Genomic DNA, 20,410 nt, shown 5'->3' with positions numbered 1-20,410 from the left:
TGCTTCATTTGATCAGGCGGTAGAGATGTTGAGGGTTTTGGGACCAGGGGCATGGCTGGCAAAATCAGATATTGAATCCGCATTCCGACTGTTGCCGGTGCATCCTTTAGATCATCACCTGCTAGGATTTTCATTTCAAGGAAAGTTTTACATGGATAGGTGCATGCCCATGGGTTGTTCGGTTTCCTGTGCTTACTTTGAAAAATTTAGTTCATTTCTGGAATGGGTTTTCAGACAAGCGACAGAACATCATTTTGTGATGCATTATCTTGATGACTTTCTCTTTCTGGGACCGGCGGGCTCCCAGGAATGTTCTCTGGCGTTGGAGGAATTCTGTGTACTCATGCGTACATTTGGGGTCCTCCTGGCTCAGGGGAAGACAGTGGGGCCAACAACCACAATTGAGTTCTTAGGCATTGAAGTGGATTCAGTACAAGGGTGTTTTAGGTTACCTGAACAAAAGATAATGAAATTCCGTACAGCTTTGCAAAAGTGTCTGTCTAAGGATAAAGTAACCCTACACCAGTTGCAGCAGGTTGTAGGCCAGTTGAATTTTGCGCTAAGGGTAATACCTGTGCCTCGACCATTCTCTCGCTCCATCTCACAGGCCATGACAGGTTTACAGGAAAAACACCACCACACACGACTGTCATCTGAGGTTCGCCAGGACATGCGGATTTGGATTGCATTTCTGGAGGGTTTCAATGGCAGAGTAGTGTGGCCCGGTCCCCCCACTACTTCTGCTAGGTGAGTTTATGGACTGACGCAGCGGGTAGTGTGGGATTTGGTGCCATACTTGGGAACAAGTGGGTGGCACAGCAGTGGCCGGAGTGGTGGCTCGAGAGCGGTTTAACAGCCAATATAGGATTTTTGGAGCTGTTCCCCATTTGGGTTGCATTGACGGTGTGGCCCCATGATCTGCAGAATCAGTCTGTAATTTTCTGGTCAGATAACATGACAGTCGTGGAATCCATTAATCAACAGGCGGCAAGGTGTAAAATGATTCTTCGCCTGTTGAAAGAGATAGTGCTGCTATGTATGAAGCTGAATGTACAGTTTAGGGCAAAACATGTCCCGGGGGTGCGGAATAATGCTGCTGACGCACTCTCTCGCTTCAAGATGCAGGTTTTCAGGGAAAATCTACCATCCGCAGAGACAACATCAGCACACTTTCCCGAAGCTCTTTGGCAGATTGGTGCCCCAGCTACAGAACCTTGTGGCTGCTAGCCTAGCTCCAAGGACCAGGAAAGCTTATGAAGGGGCGTTTTGGTCTTACTGTACTTTTTTGGGTCAAGACTGGGAGGATAGATGGGATACGTCGGGCGCATTCCTCTTGTTTTTAGACAACCTGCATAGGGAGGGGCGCACTGTGGCGGCAGCCAGGCGACATGTAGCGGCAGTATCCTTCTTTGCGCAGATCAGAGACACAAATGATCCCACGAACAGTTTCATTGTGAGAAAGGCATTGAAGGGGTGGCGACGCATCCAGGGTGCGGCTCCTGACACCAGGCAGCCGATAGGGTTGGCGCGGCTGAGTGCGTTGCTGACGGCACTGGGCGCCATATGCAGTTCAATGGGTGAGACACTATTATTCAGAGCTGCCTTTGCATTGGCCTTTTATGGGGCATTCAGAGTAGGTGAGTTGGTGGCACGCAACAAGCTGGATGGCAAGGGTGGGCTCCTAATGGAGCACGTTAAGATACAAGGCGACATTTTGCTTTTAACCATCAAAAAATCAAAAACTGATCAGGAAGCTCGGGGTGAAGGGGTGGTACTCCATAGGGCGCAAAATAACCCGTGTTGCCCAGTAATGCACCTTGAAAATTACATCAGACAGAGGAGCAGCGGGTTGGGGGATTCATTGTTATTACATGCGGACGGTACCCCACTTACCATGTACCAGTTTCAAAAGGTATTGGACATGGCAATCAGCAAGGCGGGCATGGATCCAAAGGTTTTTGGGACGCATTCTTTCAGGATAGGGGCTGCCACTGAGGCAACAGCTAGGGGGTTGCACTCCATTAATGTACAGAGGATTGGACGATGGGCTTCCAATAGTTATAAGCGTTATGTGCGGCTGCACATGTTGTGAATATACAATACGATTGTGTACTGATGCTTGCTTGTCTGTCGTTTTCTTCACAGTTTCTCAAACCTTTCACGCAGGGGGGGAACTGCCACCGTCTCAGCACCAACACTCTCCTCAACAATCATCAAAGCTACAGGTCATAAGGACACGTAATGTGTGGATTGTGGGGCATTCATATGTACGGCGTATGAAATCTGTTTTCCTTTCAGGTAACTATGGGAAAAGAGCAGAACAAAGGGGTTTCACGATATCCTTCCATGGAAAAGGGGGCCTTTGTCTAAACCAGTTTAGGGGCTTTATGATTGATCTTTTGAAGAGACACAGTCCTCCTCCCACAATCGTTATTTTACACCTGGGGGGCAATGACTTGGTGACGTTGGGCAGGAGGGTCTTGTTTGAGAACATAATCTCTGAGATTGGTTGGTTAGCCAAGGCGTGCCAGGGTTGCTACATAGTTTGGTCGCACATGATACCTAGATTTAAATGGAGGGGTGGGGACTCTGTGAGAGCTTTGAACCGCTCGGTAAAGAGGGTCAACAATAAAATAGGGAAACTGTTCAGATCTTCTAAATTACAGTGCATTGCACATGGGTGTGTCAGGGGGGAACCGTGCTTCTTAAAAGACGGGGTCCACTTGACTAGGTTAGGTAATGACATAATGTTAGAGAATTTTATGGCCTGGTTAGAGGGTCTGGAAGGGGGGGCATGACCTTTCTGAGGGATAGGTTGGGGGGGGCCAGATAGTCGGGCAACTATGCTGGCCTGTGGCGGTAAGGTCATGACTAGTGAGCAGTAAATTTAAGGTCCTTAGGGGGCGGCGTCATTCTCGGATGGGGTCGCCCAGGGGGAGGGACAACGGGTCTCTCCTAGAACTCCAGGGGCGGTACATCCGGTTGGCTGGATGGGTGCGGGGAAAGGGGGGAGTCACGCTTTCTTTTAGGCTGGTTGGCCACCCCGCACTGGCATGGACATCACTAAATGGCGCAGAGTGCAAGACCCCACAAATTGGCATGGAGTTCAGGGAACGTATGGGGGTAACCGGGGGGGGGGGGGGAGTACCCTCTCGGTAAGCGGGCCCTCTGCGTATGCGCAACCCTACGGGGGGCGTGGTAAATTGATAAGGATCTGACACCAGTGACCTTGCCGTAGGCCCAAATAGGATACGCAGAAAAGTAATTAATGTATGATTATGATCATTATGTTAGATTCGGATAGGAGAACTATGTATTAGAGATATGTTAAGGTTAGCCATCTGAAATCTGTGCATATGAATTGTAATCAAATGTCGTGTTATGTTTCTGCATATAATTTGTGTAAATATTGTTTATTTCAAAATTTTTAATTTTGTTTTCATATTTTAATAAATACGGCCGGGGGTTGTTCGACCCCCGCCTCCAAAAAGTAATTACCTCTCATGTCTCTCATTAAAATGTGTAATGTGTTTATGCGCAGGGGGGAGGGGGAAAATTCGGTAGTCCCAGACCATAGGGCACGCTGCAAAAGTGAGATAGTGCCGTTTTTTGTTGCCTTCGTAGGTCACATGTTCTAACCCTTTCTATCTTCAAAGTTTAGTAAAAGTAGGACGGGCTATAAAGTAGCTTTGAAGCATAAACCCACAAGTGACTACGGTGCCTTTTATCAAATGGTAAATTAAAAGAAAAGGCGGTCACCGGGGCTGTAATTCGTATTGAAAAAGAAAACTCGATCATTGCTTATTTCTCCGAGCTTTCAAGTTTCCCAGGTACATACATACGTGAATAGATTATAAGGTCCTGTTATGTTTTTGTTTTATTTGCTTTGCATTTTGGGACATGTACAGCTGATTTTATGAAAGATAAAAGAGAACTGCAAGCCCCAGAATGCGAAGCAAGAGCCTGGGCAAGCTGAGCAGGTCTCGCACGAATCTGGGAATCTTGAGAGCTGTGGCTATTATTTAGTGAAGTCGGATTTAGGGGTAATGTAATCCACATTCAGAGGCGGGAAGGAGTCAGTACTGGAGACATTGATAGCTCACCAGGTGCCTGTGACTTCAGGCAGGCTTGTGCCCGTTATCGGGAAGCGCGGTTTGAATCACAATAATAACACTTGCACACTAGTCTCCCTTTGGCCACGCCTTCCCCTAGGCCATCAACATGTTGTTGTTCCTTATCAGTCGTGCACAGGACATGCACAACTGGCAGCATGGCGCTGCTGGCCCACAACCGCCGACAAAGGCCTTAGCCAACACGAAACACCGCCCCCACCTTCTGGGAGCTCCGAAGGTGCCGTATCTGCAGACCGTGCTGTGCTACTTGTTGGTGGCTAGGTTTTGAAAAATCAAATGATGGAACATTTCGACGTTAGACTATCCTGTTGTAGGTATCGAGAGGCAATCGCAAAAACAACAAGAAAATGGACTTCCGCAAACATAGAAGTAAGACTATAATGCTGTATCAATCGAGAGGCAGAGAATTAGTACTCAATTGACAGCGCTAACCCACAATGAATACAATGGCAATGATTCACAAAGGGTAATTACATGTAACTTTTTACACAGAGAGCACCGGCACTTCTCGTAAACAAGCAGGTACTCTGATACAGAGTACCAGCACTTCTATTTTTCCATTTCAAGCACTGCTTGTATGTTAACGTGCTTTCTCGTGTTTCCACAGACATATTCCGGTAATGTTTAAGCTTTACACAGTATTAAAGGGGTAGGGCTCCACGTAGCCTTAAAAGTCTGGGGTGCTGACACATGTTCCTTAGCTTGCCCTTGTTTTAGGGTAGTGTTCGTGTTTGCTCATCAGCAGTTAGCTGCGAGCACTGCTCTTGAAAGGCCGCTCTTCCGACCTTTCCTGTGGCCACCCGACTCCATCTCACCACTGAGTGTTTCACTTCATAGGCTTTCATCCGAGAACCAAATGTATTTTGTTGTATCTTTGCATTGTTTCTGTTGAATTAATTGGATTAGAACACCCTATAGGAATATTTTTTAGGTCAAAAGCCCAGGACCGGAAACAGCGTCAATGATGACACACCACAGGAGTCATGTTAGAGCAGGGGAACATCAGCTGCAGAAGTCTCAATAGTAGCACAGTAGTGCATGTTGCAGGCAGGTATGGAAGTGTATCATGAAAGCTCTGTGAATGTCAAAGTAGAGGGATATCAGTGCATGGTTCTGGCCTGAATAAAGGAACATTGAGTAAAGTATATTCCTCGAATGGGTTGCCAAAGTCGAATATGCAAGACAGTTTTGTCAAGGTGTAACATGTCCACCGCTCAAATTAGTTTCATATTTCCCTATACTAATTCCCCACTGATCCTGTTTGGATTCTGGAGTAGCGTGCTACCCGCCAAAAAGCACTTTAACACCTCATCAGAGGTAGCTAGCACTATATAATGCAAACCTTTCCCTCTTTTATCCCTCCACTATCCTTCTCTATCCTAAGAACAGACGAACATATCCACCACTCAAATTAATTTCATATCTCCCTATACTAATTCAGACTAATCCTTTTGTGTTCCGGAGTAGCGGGCTACCCGCCTTAAAAAGCACTTTGACGCCTCGTCAGGGGTGGTAAGCGCTATATAAATGCAATTACAATACAATACAATCTCCTGACCCGGGAAGACAGCAACAGTTGACTACACTGGGACCCACATACATCTCTGCCAAATCAATATACATTAAATGTGTCTTGTATCAGGTATGACCATTTTCTCTTTCCAGCTCAGGACCAAAACAATAAACAACATTTCAGGTTGGACAACCCAATGCAGTTTATGATTATAAGAAATACCATTTATTCATGAACATAAGAAATATCATAAAAGGAACCGGGAAAGGAGCAAGGGACACTTGCACTATTTTTGCCCATGCTGTAAATGTTGTGTGTGTGAGTGGAACCTGCAGTGCAGATGCATGTGATGTGCTCGACCTGTATGCATGGAGAGAGCTTACTTTGTAGCTTCTTGTATATGTGTGTTTTTGTGTGTGAGCTAAGTTTGCTTTGCTTCTACAGAACCTGCCAGCACTGTGTATGAAGACTTGCAGAGCAGATGTTAGCCCTCTTCCTGCTCTAAATTTCTGCCTGTGCAATCCTGACTATTTTGTGTTGGAAGAAAACCTGAGCTACCTGTTTTATGTGATCAGAGGCTTGGGTTGGGTGTTGCTGTTATTTGTGCTGTGTCTGTTGTGTGACTGAATGACGCTTGTATGGCTGCTTTCCTTGCTGTATCTGTTCACTGGCTAAATGTTGAATTTCCATTTCAAATGCTGTCAGTCCAGCCACAGTAATAATAATTAATATCACAGTTATCCATAGTAATATTGTCGCAATAATATCACAGTAATCCACGGTATGATATCACACTAATCCACGGTATAATATCACAGTAATAATATCACAGTAATCCACTGTATGATATCACAGTAATCCACAGTGACAATATCACAGTAATTCATGGTATGACATAACAGTAATCCGTAGTAATATTATCATAGGGTTCCATAGTAATATCACAGTTATCAACAGTAATAATATCACAGTAATCCAGTATAACTTCACAGTAATCCACGGTATAATATCACAGTATGCCATAGTAATAATAGCACAGTAATCAATGGTATGATATCACAGTAATCCACAGTGATAATATCACAGTAATCCACGGTATAATATCAAAGTAATCCAAAGTAATGATATCACAGTATTTCATAGTAATAATATCACAGTAATCCATGGTATGATTTCACAGTAATCCACAGTGATAATATCACAGTAATCCACGGTATAATATCACAGTAATCCAAAGTAATGATATCACAGTATTTCATAGTAATAATATCACAGTAATCCACGCCGTAATCCACGCCGCAATAACACAGTAATCCATGGTATATTATGACTGTATTCCATAGTAATAATATCACAGTAATCCACATTAATAATATCACAGTAATCAACGGTGATAATATCACAATAACATGACTGAGCGAGATGGGGATGTTAATTTTGAACTCTCTTCGTTTCCTGTGTAGTACGAGAGACTTCTGTGACAGTTTTGTAAATGTTAAGCAGGTTTGTTGCTTTATACAAATGCCCGCAAGATCTTCAGCGAGGGGCAGGGGGTTTGTAGAACTCATATTTCTTATCTCAGGAGGAGCAGTTCCCCAGTGCGTGTGAAGGGAGAGAGATAAGAAATGAAAAACAGAAACATGTTGTGAAGCTCTAAGAGGACAGGCATAAACTTGGAATAACAGACTGTATCAGCACCAGTCTTGGCACCAGAGTACAATAACAACAATGGCAGATACCTTGGTCATTGCATTGGTGACATAATGATTCGCAGCTCAACACCAAAATGTGCCCTTACATGGCCACTAACTGCATGACCGTAAAGAAAATTAACTTTTGTATCATAGAAGCCAAGTTCATAAGATTATTGGCTGGGCCCTTGTCACCTGACCCAATTTTTAAACGAAATCGGGGAGAATAGCGGGTAGAAGGTGAGTACTGTGGTGTTATCCAACAGCGAAATGTAAGCAGTCATCCATTTTAAGACTGGACAATGCTATTAATTTTATTGACATCTAATAGTATCCAGTGATGTTTGAAATTGGTTTGTATTGTAATTGCATTTATATAGCGCTTACTACCCCTTACGAGGCGGCAAATCGCTTTGTCGGCGAGTAGCACGCTACTCCGGAACCCATAAAGGCTTAGTGGTGAATTAGTATAGTGAAATATGAAAGTAATTTGAGTGATGGATATGTTAGTCAGTTATTTGAATGGAGAAGGATAATGGAGGGATAGAAGAGGCAAAAAGGTTTGCATTTATATAGCGCTTGCTACCCCTCATGGGGTGTTAAAGCGCTTTTTTGGTGAGTAGTACGCTACTCCGGAGCCTATAAAGGATTAGTGGTGAATTAGTAGGGTGTCATCTTTTTCTGAAGAGAGTGATCCACACTTCTATTGAAATTCTCTTCTGAGAACATTTTGTGAAAAAAAAAAAATTCTTCAAATAGTGCATTTGAAAGGGGAATTTTCAAATACATTTGTTAAAAAGCTATGGGCTCTGAAATGGAACTCATGAAATATTCCAATAGTTTCAAGGTGTGCCAAGGAAGTCAGATCGTCCCCAGGTGGTGACCGCAGTTTTTTCAACATTTGCCATTGGTTCATCACACGTCGGAAATATGCCAGGAACAGCATTTTGTAATGGATGTCTCCCCATATGCCATTGGTGAACTCTGAAGGCCAACAATCACACATAATATATCCGTGACACCCCGTATGACCAAAATGACCTATGGTATACAAAAGCCAGCATTTTGCCATTGGTGCCACCATATCATGGTTGCCCTCTCATATGCCAAGAATTGCCTCCAATCAGATAAGATTGCATTAGTGGTCACTATATGCAAAGATTACCAGCTGTGATCAGGATCGGTTGTCAGCACTAATGTAAAAATGCTTTGTCAATGTGGAATGCGTCTACATGGGTAATATATAACAGCTATAGATGCAATGTCCGTGTCACAAGTTACAAATATCAAAAAAAGGGGAGAAAATGGACCACTTGTCCTATGTAACCAAGGTCTTAATTAACATGGCAAACCATCGCTAAAACACCCTCATATACGTACACAGGCGATGGGCGGTATATGTTTATTCTCCGCCTCCGTGTACCGTAACAGCATGATCATTGGGTCTTTTCCTTTGTCAATATGCTGACCTCCACATGGAGGAAGACCAACTGGTTTTGCAGTAGTGGCCAGGAATAAAAAGAGGGCGTGCTTGTGCTCAAGATGTGTGAAATTAAGAATAAAATTCCCTATTTCAAATCTTGTGTCCTTTATTCTTGAGATTGGTGACGTGGGAAATTAAAAACGTAGTCATGCGTGTATAGACCTAGTTATTGGTCCATCGCATTGGTGATGGTCAACATATTTCAGCCTCTTGGGATCTCTAGAAGCTTTCGTCAGGACCGGGAATTCTTAAGAGCACATTATAGCTCTTGAAGTGATGGGGTGGGTATATTGTACTCACCGCCCTTATTTTCAGAGGTCAGATCTGTAGTATCTGTACATGTAAGGAAAAATGTACGTGATGTCAAAATAACAACAACTTGACTGTTAGACATACAACGTAATCTATGCTCTGACGGTAGTCATTTATATTGGTCCCCATAAATCCATATTGGGATGGGGACAAGTTGGCGTATTGTTGGCGCTCGTTATATTAATGTTGGACTGAACGTGAGGGAGAAGGTAGGGCAGGTTTGTAAAAACACATTCTATCGGATTTGTCAAAAGTTTAGACTCTTTAGACCATGTTTATATATTCAAAAAGGTATCGTGTCAAGATACACGTGGTTATGCTATAGAATTTTTGATGTTGGTAAGCATTCTGTAGTGCGACCCGCTTTGTGTATTGATTGTTTAAGAAAGGGAGTAACAAGTTCCTTTCATGTGCGCCTCTCGTTGGGTAGTGAAGATAGTACATGTATAGTTATTAAGGAGCCACATTCGTTGACGCTAATAGTAGTGGATGCGGTGTTTATTTAATACTACTTACTCAAAAATATTTACAAAATAATGAGAGAACAGGATCGTGGTCTTCCATTTGTAAAATGGCTTATCCGTTTAAACGTTATAATTATGGGTACATGTATAGTAGCAGTTCACCCATGGAGGCGTTCCGTAATCAATATGTTGTACAGTGATTTTCAGTTTTTAACGAGAATCAATTCACTAAAATATACCCGCGTTAATACCTGATGTTTAAACTACTGCGTTATAGTTCAAAAGGGATTCCTCGGTTACAGACAATCAGAAAGTTCGATACAAGTCTTTTACCTCTATTGTTGTGAAACTTCGCTCCCTCAGGATACCAGTGAGCTTTGAAGAACCTATTGCTGGTGGAAAGAGGAGCTGGTTAGTGTCCGCTTACTCACTGTTTTCGCTTGTTCTGACTCTGACAATGGTCCCCGGGATGACGCGGGCCCGTTTAGATCTGCGTTACATAGTCCGAGTATGCAGAAATAAAGGTAGGACTACCGATTGTACTGGTTGGCAAGGTTGGTTGGCACACGTACAGGTGACAGTTAAAAGACTATCAATAGAATAAGAATGGGTGCCATCGATTTTTCTATATTATTGGTGGATGACAATAAAAGTATCTGTATAAACAGTTGATCACTGTATGTCTTCTTAGTCCCTAATGTGCTTGTATGTTAAATCATTCACTAAAAGCGAAAAGCTTACCTGACACAAGTATTGGTGATAATGAAAAAACTATGAATAAAATTACATTGAATTCAACCGATTTTTCTAACATTATTGGTGGGTTACAGTAAGGGTGTCTACATGAACAATTGAATATATGTCATCATAGTCTCTAATGAACTTGTGTGTTAGTTCATTATGTCCCTTAGTTCTTTTATATTGCTAGAAGTGTAATGTATATCTGGGATTGTATTCAAATCATGATTGTAGTGGAGGGTAATGTTAGTGTCATCTCTTTAAGCTAACGAATGCCAGAGAATGGTATCGTTCAGTCCCTCTCTGTCCGTTTTTAAACGTTGGACCCAACGTTGTTCCTTCTCGTACAGAACTCGTTCAGCGTTATTGCCCTTGATTGATAAAGTTTCCAGAATTACCCAGTTCAGGTCTTCTGGAACATGATTGGTTTCTATGAAGTGCTTGCTCATCTTCGTTGTCGCTTTTTTACATGAGATGTTGCTGCGGTGTTCAATGATACGTTGCTTGATCTTACGGCAAGTCATCCCTATGTATTTTAGGCCACATGGGCAAACAATCATGTACACTACGTGGGTTGTGTTACAGATCGTATGTTTTTTGTTTTTTTTATTGTCAAAAAGAAGAGACATTGCAATCATACATTCAGATAGAATACAAAAAGAAAGGAAAAAACAATTAAAATTATATAGCATATCCAAATATAACACCGAATTTACACTCTGGCATTCTTTTTTATGCTTCTTTGTCAAAGATTAATTATATTTGATTTTGAATAATGTCTTTTTTAATTTTAGTTTCTTTACGTAAGAGCAAGATATCTTAAAACTATTCTATTCCAACATTCCCCAGACAGATCTATGCTTCAGGAGAGCCTGGGCTCCCCTAACTTTGGCCAAGACTTTCTCTCTTTCCCCAATTTCCTTAAGAAGTAGCCACCATTCCATCTCCGTTCGAGGTTTAGTGGAGATTCAGGCTCTGGCAATCGTTAATCGTGCTGCTACAATCATTATTGAAAATATAGGGCCATTTCGCCCATCATCTTCTTTATATCCTAACATCCTCTCAGTTATTGACAGCCTAAAAACTAGACCCAATATATTTGATATAGTCACCATGATCTCATCCCAAAACCCTTTCAACAAAGGGCAAAGTACAAACATGTGTACTACATCAGCCGCATGCTGCCCACATTTAGGGCAGTTCTGTCGAGTCCCTCCATGAGGCCCGCTCAATACATTCCTACCTTGAGACCATCGAGCATTTTTTTCCGGTGTATAATAAAGAAGACACAGTGTCCGAAATTGCTGCAGCTGTATATTAGTTGAGTGTACAAATCGGGAAATATTATCAAAAGCTATCCTCATCTTATCAATGGTAATAACCTCCCCCAGCTTCTCACTCCATTTACGCGCCAATTTCTCACAGCCATCTGCCCTATTTTGACACAGCATTTGATATGCCTTACTAATAATTGCTTGTTGACTCTGTCCATAGATAAGTTCCCACATACTAGCCCTGCTAACCGTCCGTATTTCTAACTTCCTAACCAGATGGTCCCTGATCTGTAAATATTTAAAAAAGAAACTTTGTGGAATACTAAATGTTACTCCAAGATTCTCAAATGACTTCATACCGTTACAATCAAACAATTGTCCCAGAGAATGTACCCCATATTTGGCCCATAGATGGGCTATACCATCCTGATAAATGCCGGGAAGCATTGGATTGCCCCACATAGGAAGTTTATCATGCATTAGGGGAGAGAAAGTCTGGTTTCAATATTTTTCCAAATATATATAGAGTTGCGTATAGTCTTAAAACGTACACGTTTAAAATAGTTGGCATCATTAATACGATAAAGAAACATTTTGCTCTCAGAACCCAAAACCAACCAATGCCAAGCCTCCGATGATTCAGAATTCAGAAGGCTCCGCAAACGGGTAACAAAAGCTGAAAGAAAATAAAGTTTAAAATCAGGAAGGTCTAACCCTCCCTGATTATATGGAAGTTTCATTAATCCTATCGCCCTTCTTGCCTTCCGATACCCCCAAATAAAACTACTAAGAATGCCATCTAACTTCCTAAAAAAAACATTCGGGATACGCAACGGAATAGACTTAAAATGATAAAGAAATTTAGGGAGAACCTTCATTTTAATGACATTACATCTACCCAAAATACTCAGCGGAAGTTTATGCCACGCCTTCAATTGTTTTTTAACTTTATTCAATAAAAAAACATAGTTTAGAGAATATATTAGCTCAATTTTGGAGTACAGTTCCTATGGTTACGTAGTTCCCAGTTCAAGTTTGGGAGAAGTTGCAAATTCTTAGTTACTTTCGTCAGCTTGCACACGGAGCAGGAGCCGCATGGGTAATGTCCAGTTATTGGGCTGAGATTCAATGCTAAAGTTTTAGTTTCTCTTTTAGTAATGATTCTTGGTCTTGTGTGTATCAAGATGTCTTTGATATTCCTAGTTCTCCTGTTAGCGAATCTCGGTCTTGGCCATTTCAGTGTGTTCGATGTAAGTATCCTCCAGTTCTTATTAATGATCTTTTTCACTATGTTTGATGCAGTGTTGTACGTCGTTACACAAGTCAGTAGATCCTTGGGTTCTTCTCGTTGTATAGTCAGCAACAGATTTTCTCTGGGCTGGTTTCGAACTCTTTTTTGGCACCTTTTTATTGTCTTGATTGGGTAGTCTCTTTTCGCAAGTTTGTTTTCTAAATCCTTAGCCTCTTGCTTATAATCTTCCAAGTTGCTACAGTTTCGTTTTAGACATAGGAACGGGCTATAGGGCAGATTATCTCTCAAAGGTCGGGGATGGAAGCTGCTATAGGAGAGAATACTGTTTCTTGCTGTTGGTTTATAGTAGGTTTTGGTGTGTAATATACCGTTTTGCATGAAAATGGTAACATCAAGGAAATCCAATTGTTTCTTATCTGCTGTGTATGTGAATTTGAGACAGTCATCCCTTGTGTTTATCCAGGTTAGAAAATCACTTAGTGCTTCTCGACTATCTTCCCATATCATAATCACGTCGTCTATGTAGCGCCGCCAAAGTTTTATCCCCCTATAGAAGGGGTTGGTTGGAGTCTGTATATGTTCTTTTTCGAAACTACTCACATACAGCCCCGCCACACTAGGGGCGAATGTACTACCCATAGAAGTACCGTGACATTGTCCAAAAAGGGTGCCTTCAAATTCAAAATAGTTCTCGGTAAGAGCTAGTCTACAGCACTCTAGTACAAAATGTCTGGGTGTCTTGTAGGTCCAATTTTCAGTGAATAAGATGTTTTCCAAAGTGTCTAAGGTCTTCTGTTGGGGGAGACTCGTGTAGAGACTCTCTACATCGAGGCCTACTAGAAGCATGGTGTTTTCATCAAAGGTTTGTCCATCCAGCAGGTTGAGAAGGGCACGTGTGTCCTTCAGGTACGTGGGTGTTTTTTGTACCAAAGGTTTCAGAAATTGATCTGCAAATTGAGAGAGTGGTTCTAAGACAGAACCAATTCCTGACACTATGGGGCGTCCTGGTGGTGGAGTTCTGTTCTTATGGGTCTTTGGTAGAGAATAGAAATATGGCACTCTTGGTGATTTTGTTTTTAGGAAATTGGCCTCATGTTTCGAGATCCACTGGTTGATTTCTGCCTCGTCTACCATTAATTCAATGGTTCTTTGTAGTCTTTTGGTTGGGTCAGAGGTTAGTTTTGTATAGAACCTCTGATCAGATAGGAGGTCATTGCACTGCTGATTGTATCCTTGTTTTGTCAGGAGGACAATGGCTCCTCCTTTGTCTGCTGGTTTGATAATAAGGTTTTCATTCTTGCGGAGTTCCTCCATGGCCCTTTGTTCCTTTCTGGTCAAGTTTACGTAAGGTTTTTTAACTGTGGTCCCCAGGTTTTCCACTTCCTGCATGATAGCTTGTTCAAAAGCATGTATTTCGACGGGCACCAGGTGTGTAGGTGGGCTGAAAGTTTATTTCGGTCTCAGATTAGTGTCGCTTTCTGTTGGATGCGTCTCCTTGTGGGTGAAAAAGTTAATCATATTAGTGATACATCTCCCCAACACTGTTTTGATTGTTCTCACTCAAATATCATTTTGAAATATATTTTGGAAATTCAACTATTTTGTCCACATATCAGCTTATGAGTTCTAAAAATACACACATATTCGTCTCAAATAAATGCTCACAGGAGAGCTACTTACAGGTAGCCGGAGAGCTACTGGTAGCTCACGAGTCACTTGTTGGAGAAACCTACTCTAATTCTTCAATTACTTACCAGTAAATGCATTACTCTGAGTCATTCCCTCGCTTTAATTTATTACAGTGTGAGGCAGTCCTGCCACTTAGACACCACCAATCAGCATCAGTTTCCCCTTCATCCCATCCTGTTTGTGACAAGCGACATACTCTACAGTTGACCTGGAAACAACAGGGCAGGAGGGAGGGAAGTAATAAATTAAAGCGAAGAAAGGACTCAGAGTAATGAAATTACTGGTAAGTGATTAAAGCATTACCTCCTCGTCCTCCCTTCTATGAATTCATCATGACGTGAAATTTACCCAAGCAAATCACCAGGACTGCTGTAAATCACTCCTCTGATCTTTATAAACTTCTGTTATTCAGCGCCAAGATACCCTTCTGGCTGAACGTGCGCTTTACAAATACACGTTATGTTATATCTTTAATACAAATCAAGTCTTTCTCGTATTGAGTCAATAGAAGAAAGTACTTTGAAACCAAAAACATCCTTTACATCGACTTCTTGCATTATCCTGTAATGGTTCAGAAAACTAGAGAGATTTGTCCAAGTTGCTTCCCTGTAAATTTCGCTAATTAAGCTCATTGAACCTCCTCTAAGGATGAAGACTTCACTCTAGTCAACCTACTCTGAACACCTAGAGACGAGAGTGTTGTATCTACATTTCTTGCTGCTTAGCCAGTATGCATGGGTATGTGAATGGAATGATGGAATGCATGATGATTGTATGGAATGTTGGTGTGCCTGGCTGACTGGGAGGTATGACAGTTGGAGAGAGTGGGCTGAGCAGCAGAGATGCAGTTCCTGGTGGGACCATATATCTACCTGAGCTAACTCATCTACTATGTAACTACCATCCTGTAATCAACTAATAAACATCAACTTGGATCTACCACCTCGATATCATCTTTGATTGCAACATTGGCGACTCATTCGGTGAGTTTTTGTCGAGGTGTATTTTTGACTTTGACTGTTTTGAGTTTACTTTGAGCCGCGCGCAACGTCAACCATTCAATTGGTACTTAACGCCTCAGCGCGTCCTGGCGACTTTCAAATCTATCGTGAGGCTGCCATGCGCCACTTACCTATGCAGCATTGTGTCGCGAGGAAACATAATGGAGCACGTTCTGTCTTGTACTTTACCCTACTCACGGGAGGCAGAGGAGCACGTCTTCGCCGTGAGCCACTCGACGTACGTGAACCACTCGACGCCTTGATTACTTAAGTGCCGCCATCTTGTTTAAGTACTGTATCCTGTTATTTCAATGATGCCATCAGAGTCATTAGCGTGTGCACATAACTCCAAGTGGCCGTTTTCATGTCATGCTCACGGAAAGCTTCCTGGACTAATTAGATGCTGCAATCCACTTAACGACGCGGCAAGTTTGTATCTGAGCAGAATGTGTTTAATTTTGTGCTTTTCTGTCAGCGTGTTAATGGAACGTATATTTTGCTGATCACATTGGTTGGTTCAACGCGTTTGCTGACATCTGACATTTAGAAGATTATTGGCAGTTTTCACAGCGTATTTCAAGAAAAATGACTGCATTATAAAAGATTTTTTTATTTTTTTATTGAACGTTACTTAGTGATTTACAGTTAATACGTTTCTCAATGATATCTGTGTTTATTACAGTTATTCTCTTCTTATTATCTGGTGTTAGCCAAGTTTTAAGTATAACGTGCCACTAAGTTGTTTTGCCTGATATAGTGTTTCCCTATATTGAGTGTATCATCAATAATACTACACTTTAAGGTACAATTGACATAGTTCCTCCATTGTTATGTACCTAGCAGTGTGCGTTTTTGTAGCCTGATATTTATTTATTTATACATGCGCAATGGGCAGTGTTCCCTATACTTGAAGGTTTGATGCGCAATGGGCAGTGTTCCCTATATTTGAAGCTTTGATGCGTAATGGGCAGTGTTCCCTATATTTGAAAGTTTGATGCGCAATGGGCAGTGTTCCCTATATTTGAGGTTTTGATGCGCAATGGGCAGTGTTCCCTATATTTGAGGTTTTGATGCGCAATGGGCAGTGTTCCCTATATTTGAGGTTTTGATGCGCAATGGGCAGTGTTCCCTATATTTGAGGTTTTGATGCGCAATGGGCAGTGTTCCCTATATTTGAAGTTTTGATGTGCAATGGGCAGTGTTCCCTATATTTGAAAGTTTTGATGCGCAATGGGCAGTGTTCCCTATATTTGAAGTTTTGATGCGCAATGGGCAGAGTTCCCTACATTTGAAGTTTTGATGCGCAATGGGCAGTGTTCCCTATATTTGGAAGTTTTGATGCGCAATGGGCAGTGTTCCCTATATTGAAATTGTTGAAATATTGAAGTGTTCAATGCACTATGACAATTTATTATTGAATGCTTGAATTGTCAAAATGTTGAGTGCTTATTGGACATGTTATTATTTAATTTAATTTAATATGGTGGTTTTGTCATTCTCATTTTCAGGGTGAAATTTTCTTTCCATGCGAATTTCTTTCTTTTCCTCAATTTTTTGTGTCATATTTTTCCATTCTTACCTTTTCTAATTTTCTGTATTCTTCTTGAGGTTATTTTGTTCCAAGGAAAGGGGATGGGTGCTGTGTAAAATTGTTATATTCTCTTTTGCACTCAATTCTTCTCTATATATATCTTCACTCACTTCGCATTCTCACTATCTTTAATTCGTTTCTATATATATCTTCACTCACTTAGCATTCTCACTATCTTTTGTCATTATACATAATTTCTTCAATTATGATGTATATTTTGAATGTAATGTTTTAACGGGCTTTCTGCATATTGAGGCTACTCTCATTTAGGCTTGTTTATATTAGTTTTGTTTTTGATTTCGTAAAGGAAGAGGATGTGTTGTATCTACATTTCTTGCTGCTTAGCCAGTATGCATGGGTATGTGAATGGAATGATGGAATGCATGATGATTGTATGGAATGTTGGTGTGCCTGGCTGACTGGGAGGTATGACAGTTGGAGAGAGTGGGCTGAGCAGCAGAGATGCAGTTCCTGGTGGGACCATATATCTACCTGATCTAACTCATCTACTATGTAACTACCATCCTGTAATCAACTAATAAACATCAACTTGGATCTACCACCTCGATATCATCTTTGATTGCAACAGAGAGAAAACCTGATTCCTTGTATGTCAAAGTTATCAAGGACCTAACACATCTGCTAAGGGTTTGTACTGTAGGTTTAAAACAATTCTTAGCTGTCCCAAAACTATCGAAAAGAGTAGAGAAAACTCTGAAATCATATACTCTGTCTTAATAAATGAGAATGACCCTTCTGATATCTAAAGTGTCAATAATTATCTCTTTTTGACTCCCAGGAGTGGGATGCAATACTGGAAGCACTACCTCCTACCCCTTATGAAAAGACTGATATACTTTAGGAATAAAGGAAGGGCCGGACGCAAAATTATTCTGTCTTCAAAAATTCAGAAAAACGAATGCCTCTAAAACAGGAAACCAAATTCTCCCAGGCTTCTGCCAGACGTTACTGCTACCAGAAAGAAAGAATTCAGAGTCAACATCTTAATATCCATTAACACTAACGGTTGAAATCGTGAATTCTTAAGAGCCTCTAGAACCACAAAAAAGTCCCAAGATGGAAATATAGGCTCTGCCGGAGTTCGCATATTACACCATCTGAACAGCTCTGGCCCAAAGCCTGCTCACCCAACAAGTTTTCCCAAGATAATCTAAATACCTTTATGGCTGCCTACTGGATCTTTAATATTGAAACTAGTCCCAGCATATATCCATTCTGCAAAAAAAGGGAGAGGATCTGGACCCACTCCTTGTTCTGTGGCTTTAACTGTCTTGCTGTACACACTTTGCTAAATGTGTCCCAATGCTTAGCATAGCTCAAAAGCTGTCCTGGAAAACTGAAGAGCAAAAACCAAATGATATTAAATATCCCTCTTCTTCAGTCCTGCTCTTTCATTCTTCAGGTCGGCAGTCTCAGCCTCGCCAAGAACTGAGATGGAGAGGAGGAAAGGTCATAGGAGAGGGGGCAACAAGGCAGAAATAATATTCTGTGGCGTAGCATGTGGGGTGTAGGGGGCACATGGGAAGTTGCCCCAGGCGAAAATTTCATGGGGGCAGTTTTAGGGGCGCAACATTTTAATAGGGGTTCAAGAAAAGTGCAAGGATACTTGCCTTGCCCGGGTGCTGGCATCCCATGCTACGTGGGATCCACTCCAGTACACTTCTCAATGGCATCAAGATAGGATACCAACATGAGCAGGGCCAGGCTGGTGGAATCAGAATCGCTGCAGCCCTTTCCTTCTTTATCCTGATCAAAAATTTGAGAATCAAGGGAAATTAAGGAAAGGCATAAAAGAGACTCCTGGGTCAAAGACACAAGAATGCATACACTCCTCAAACCCCTCTCTCCTTTCCACTCTGTTGTGCACTCAAAAGAGATAGAAGGGAGTTTTTAGGTGAAGCAAACAGGTCTATCACCACCCGCCCCATGATTGAAAAATCTGAGAAAAACACATCAGGATTCAGACAAAACTCCTGGGAGGATGGAATCATTCTGCTCAACCTGTCCGCTAATGTATTTGATATGAGCTGAATGTGTACCGCCCCTAGTGAGCAGATTTCACACTCTGCCCAACTAAATATCTGATCTGATAGCATAGAGAGAGAGAAGGTGATGTTGTCTCCCCGTCTGTTGATGTATGATTTCATTGACATATTGTCCATCCTGACCAGAAGGTAACTGCCCAACATCAGGGTAGAGAAAGCCATACGGGCTAAACAAATGACCTCCAACTCCCTCCAATTGGAAGATCTGAGCTTGATCCAATAGGATCTGAATCTGTTGTGAAGCCCTCAAGCTACCCATCCAACTGCTCCGGCGCCTGTTTTTACAATCAAAGGAGGCAGAGGGGACAATCAAATACCCTTCAACACATTCTGTGGCTTCAATCACCATTGTAACTCCTGTCTCATGCCATGAGGCAATGGGATCTGCAGTGAAAGACCTGACATGATGAACTGCAGTGGGTGAGAATATGTCTCATTACTCTGTTGAAACCTGGATCAAGGCACTTGAATCACAGTCAATGCCAGATGCACTTGCACCTGTAACCACACTGCTACTACTGGAGCATTTACCGCCTGAAGTCTAGATATGTGTTCCTGGATCTTTTGAACTCTCTAGTCAGAGTTACCAAATCCAGATCTGTACGGAACTCGCTCCGGTAATCACCCAATCTTGAGAGGCAACCTGTTGGGATGTTACTGTGCTTATCAATACTCATGATCCTTCAGTACAAATAGAACTCTTTCCTCTGAGAATGTGTTTGGGTCCTTGTCACAGAATTGAGTAAGCGGTCATCCAGATTGGGATGAACAAATATCCCTTCTATTACAACCGTGGTTGCCAGAACCTTGGTAGTGACCTGTGGGACAGATTTCAGCCCAAATGACATGACTGGAGGTGCAATTCACTATCGAGAAAAATCGAAACCTCTGTATTTTTGCTTAAATGGGGATATGAAGATAGGCATCTTGTAGGTCGAAGGTTGCAGGAAAATATCCTTCTGAAATCATTGAAATTATCTTTTGTAGTGGGACTGTCCTGAAACGAAATGCCTGTCTCCAAGAATTTACTCTTTTGAGGACCTGTGCTGACTGCTGACCTATATTTATCTGAGGCCTTTTGGACCAGGAAGAGTATAGAATAAACACCACTACCCCTTTGTACCAGAGGAATCGGAATGTTATCTCTCTTTTCCATCAGTGCTTGAATTTCTTCCCATAAGGTCTATTTCCTGATAGGATATG

At 41.9% G+C, this 20,410-nt stretch overlaps 1 protein-coding gene across 1 annotated transcript in view; it reads left to right on the top strand.

The window, feature by feature from the left end:
• The first annotated feature begins 4,345 nt into the window (after window positions 1-4,345).
• Window positions 4,346-20,410, top strand: part of EPOR (erythropoietin receptor) — a 272,782-nt gene continuing 256,717 nt past the window's right edge. Inside the window, exon 1 of the mRNA XM_085600545.1 lies at window positions 4,346-4,502. Coding sequence (XP_085456671.1) covers window positions 4,481-4,502 — 22 coding nt within the window. The 5' untranslated portion in view covers window positions 4,346-4,480. The remainder of the gene's footprint in view (window positions 4,503-20,410) is intronic.

This window comes from Triturus cristatus, chromosome 4_2 (assembly GCF_964204655.1).
Source record: "Triturus cristatus chromosome 4_2, aTriCri1.1, whole genome shotgun sequence".
NCBI lineage: Eukaryota > Metazoa > Chordata > Amphibia > Caudata > Salamandridae > Triturus > Triturus cristatus.
This window is presented reverse-complemented; position numbering and strand designations above follow the sequence as displayed.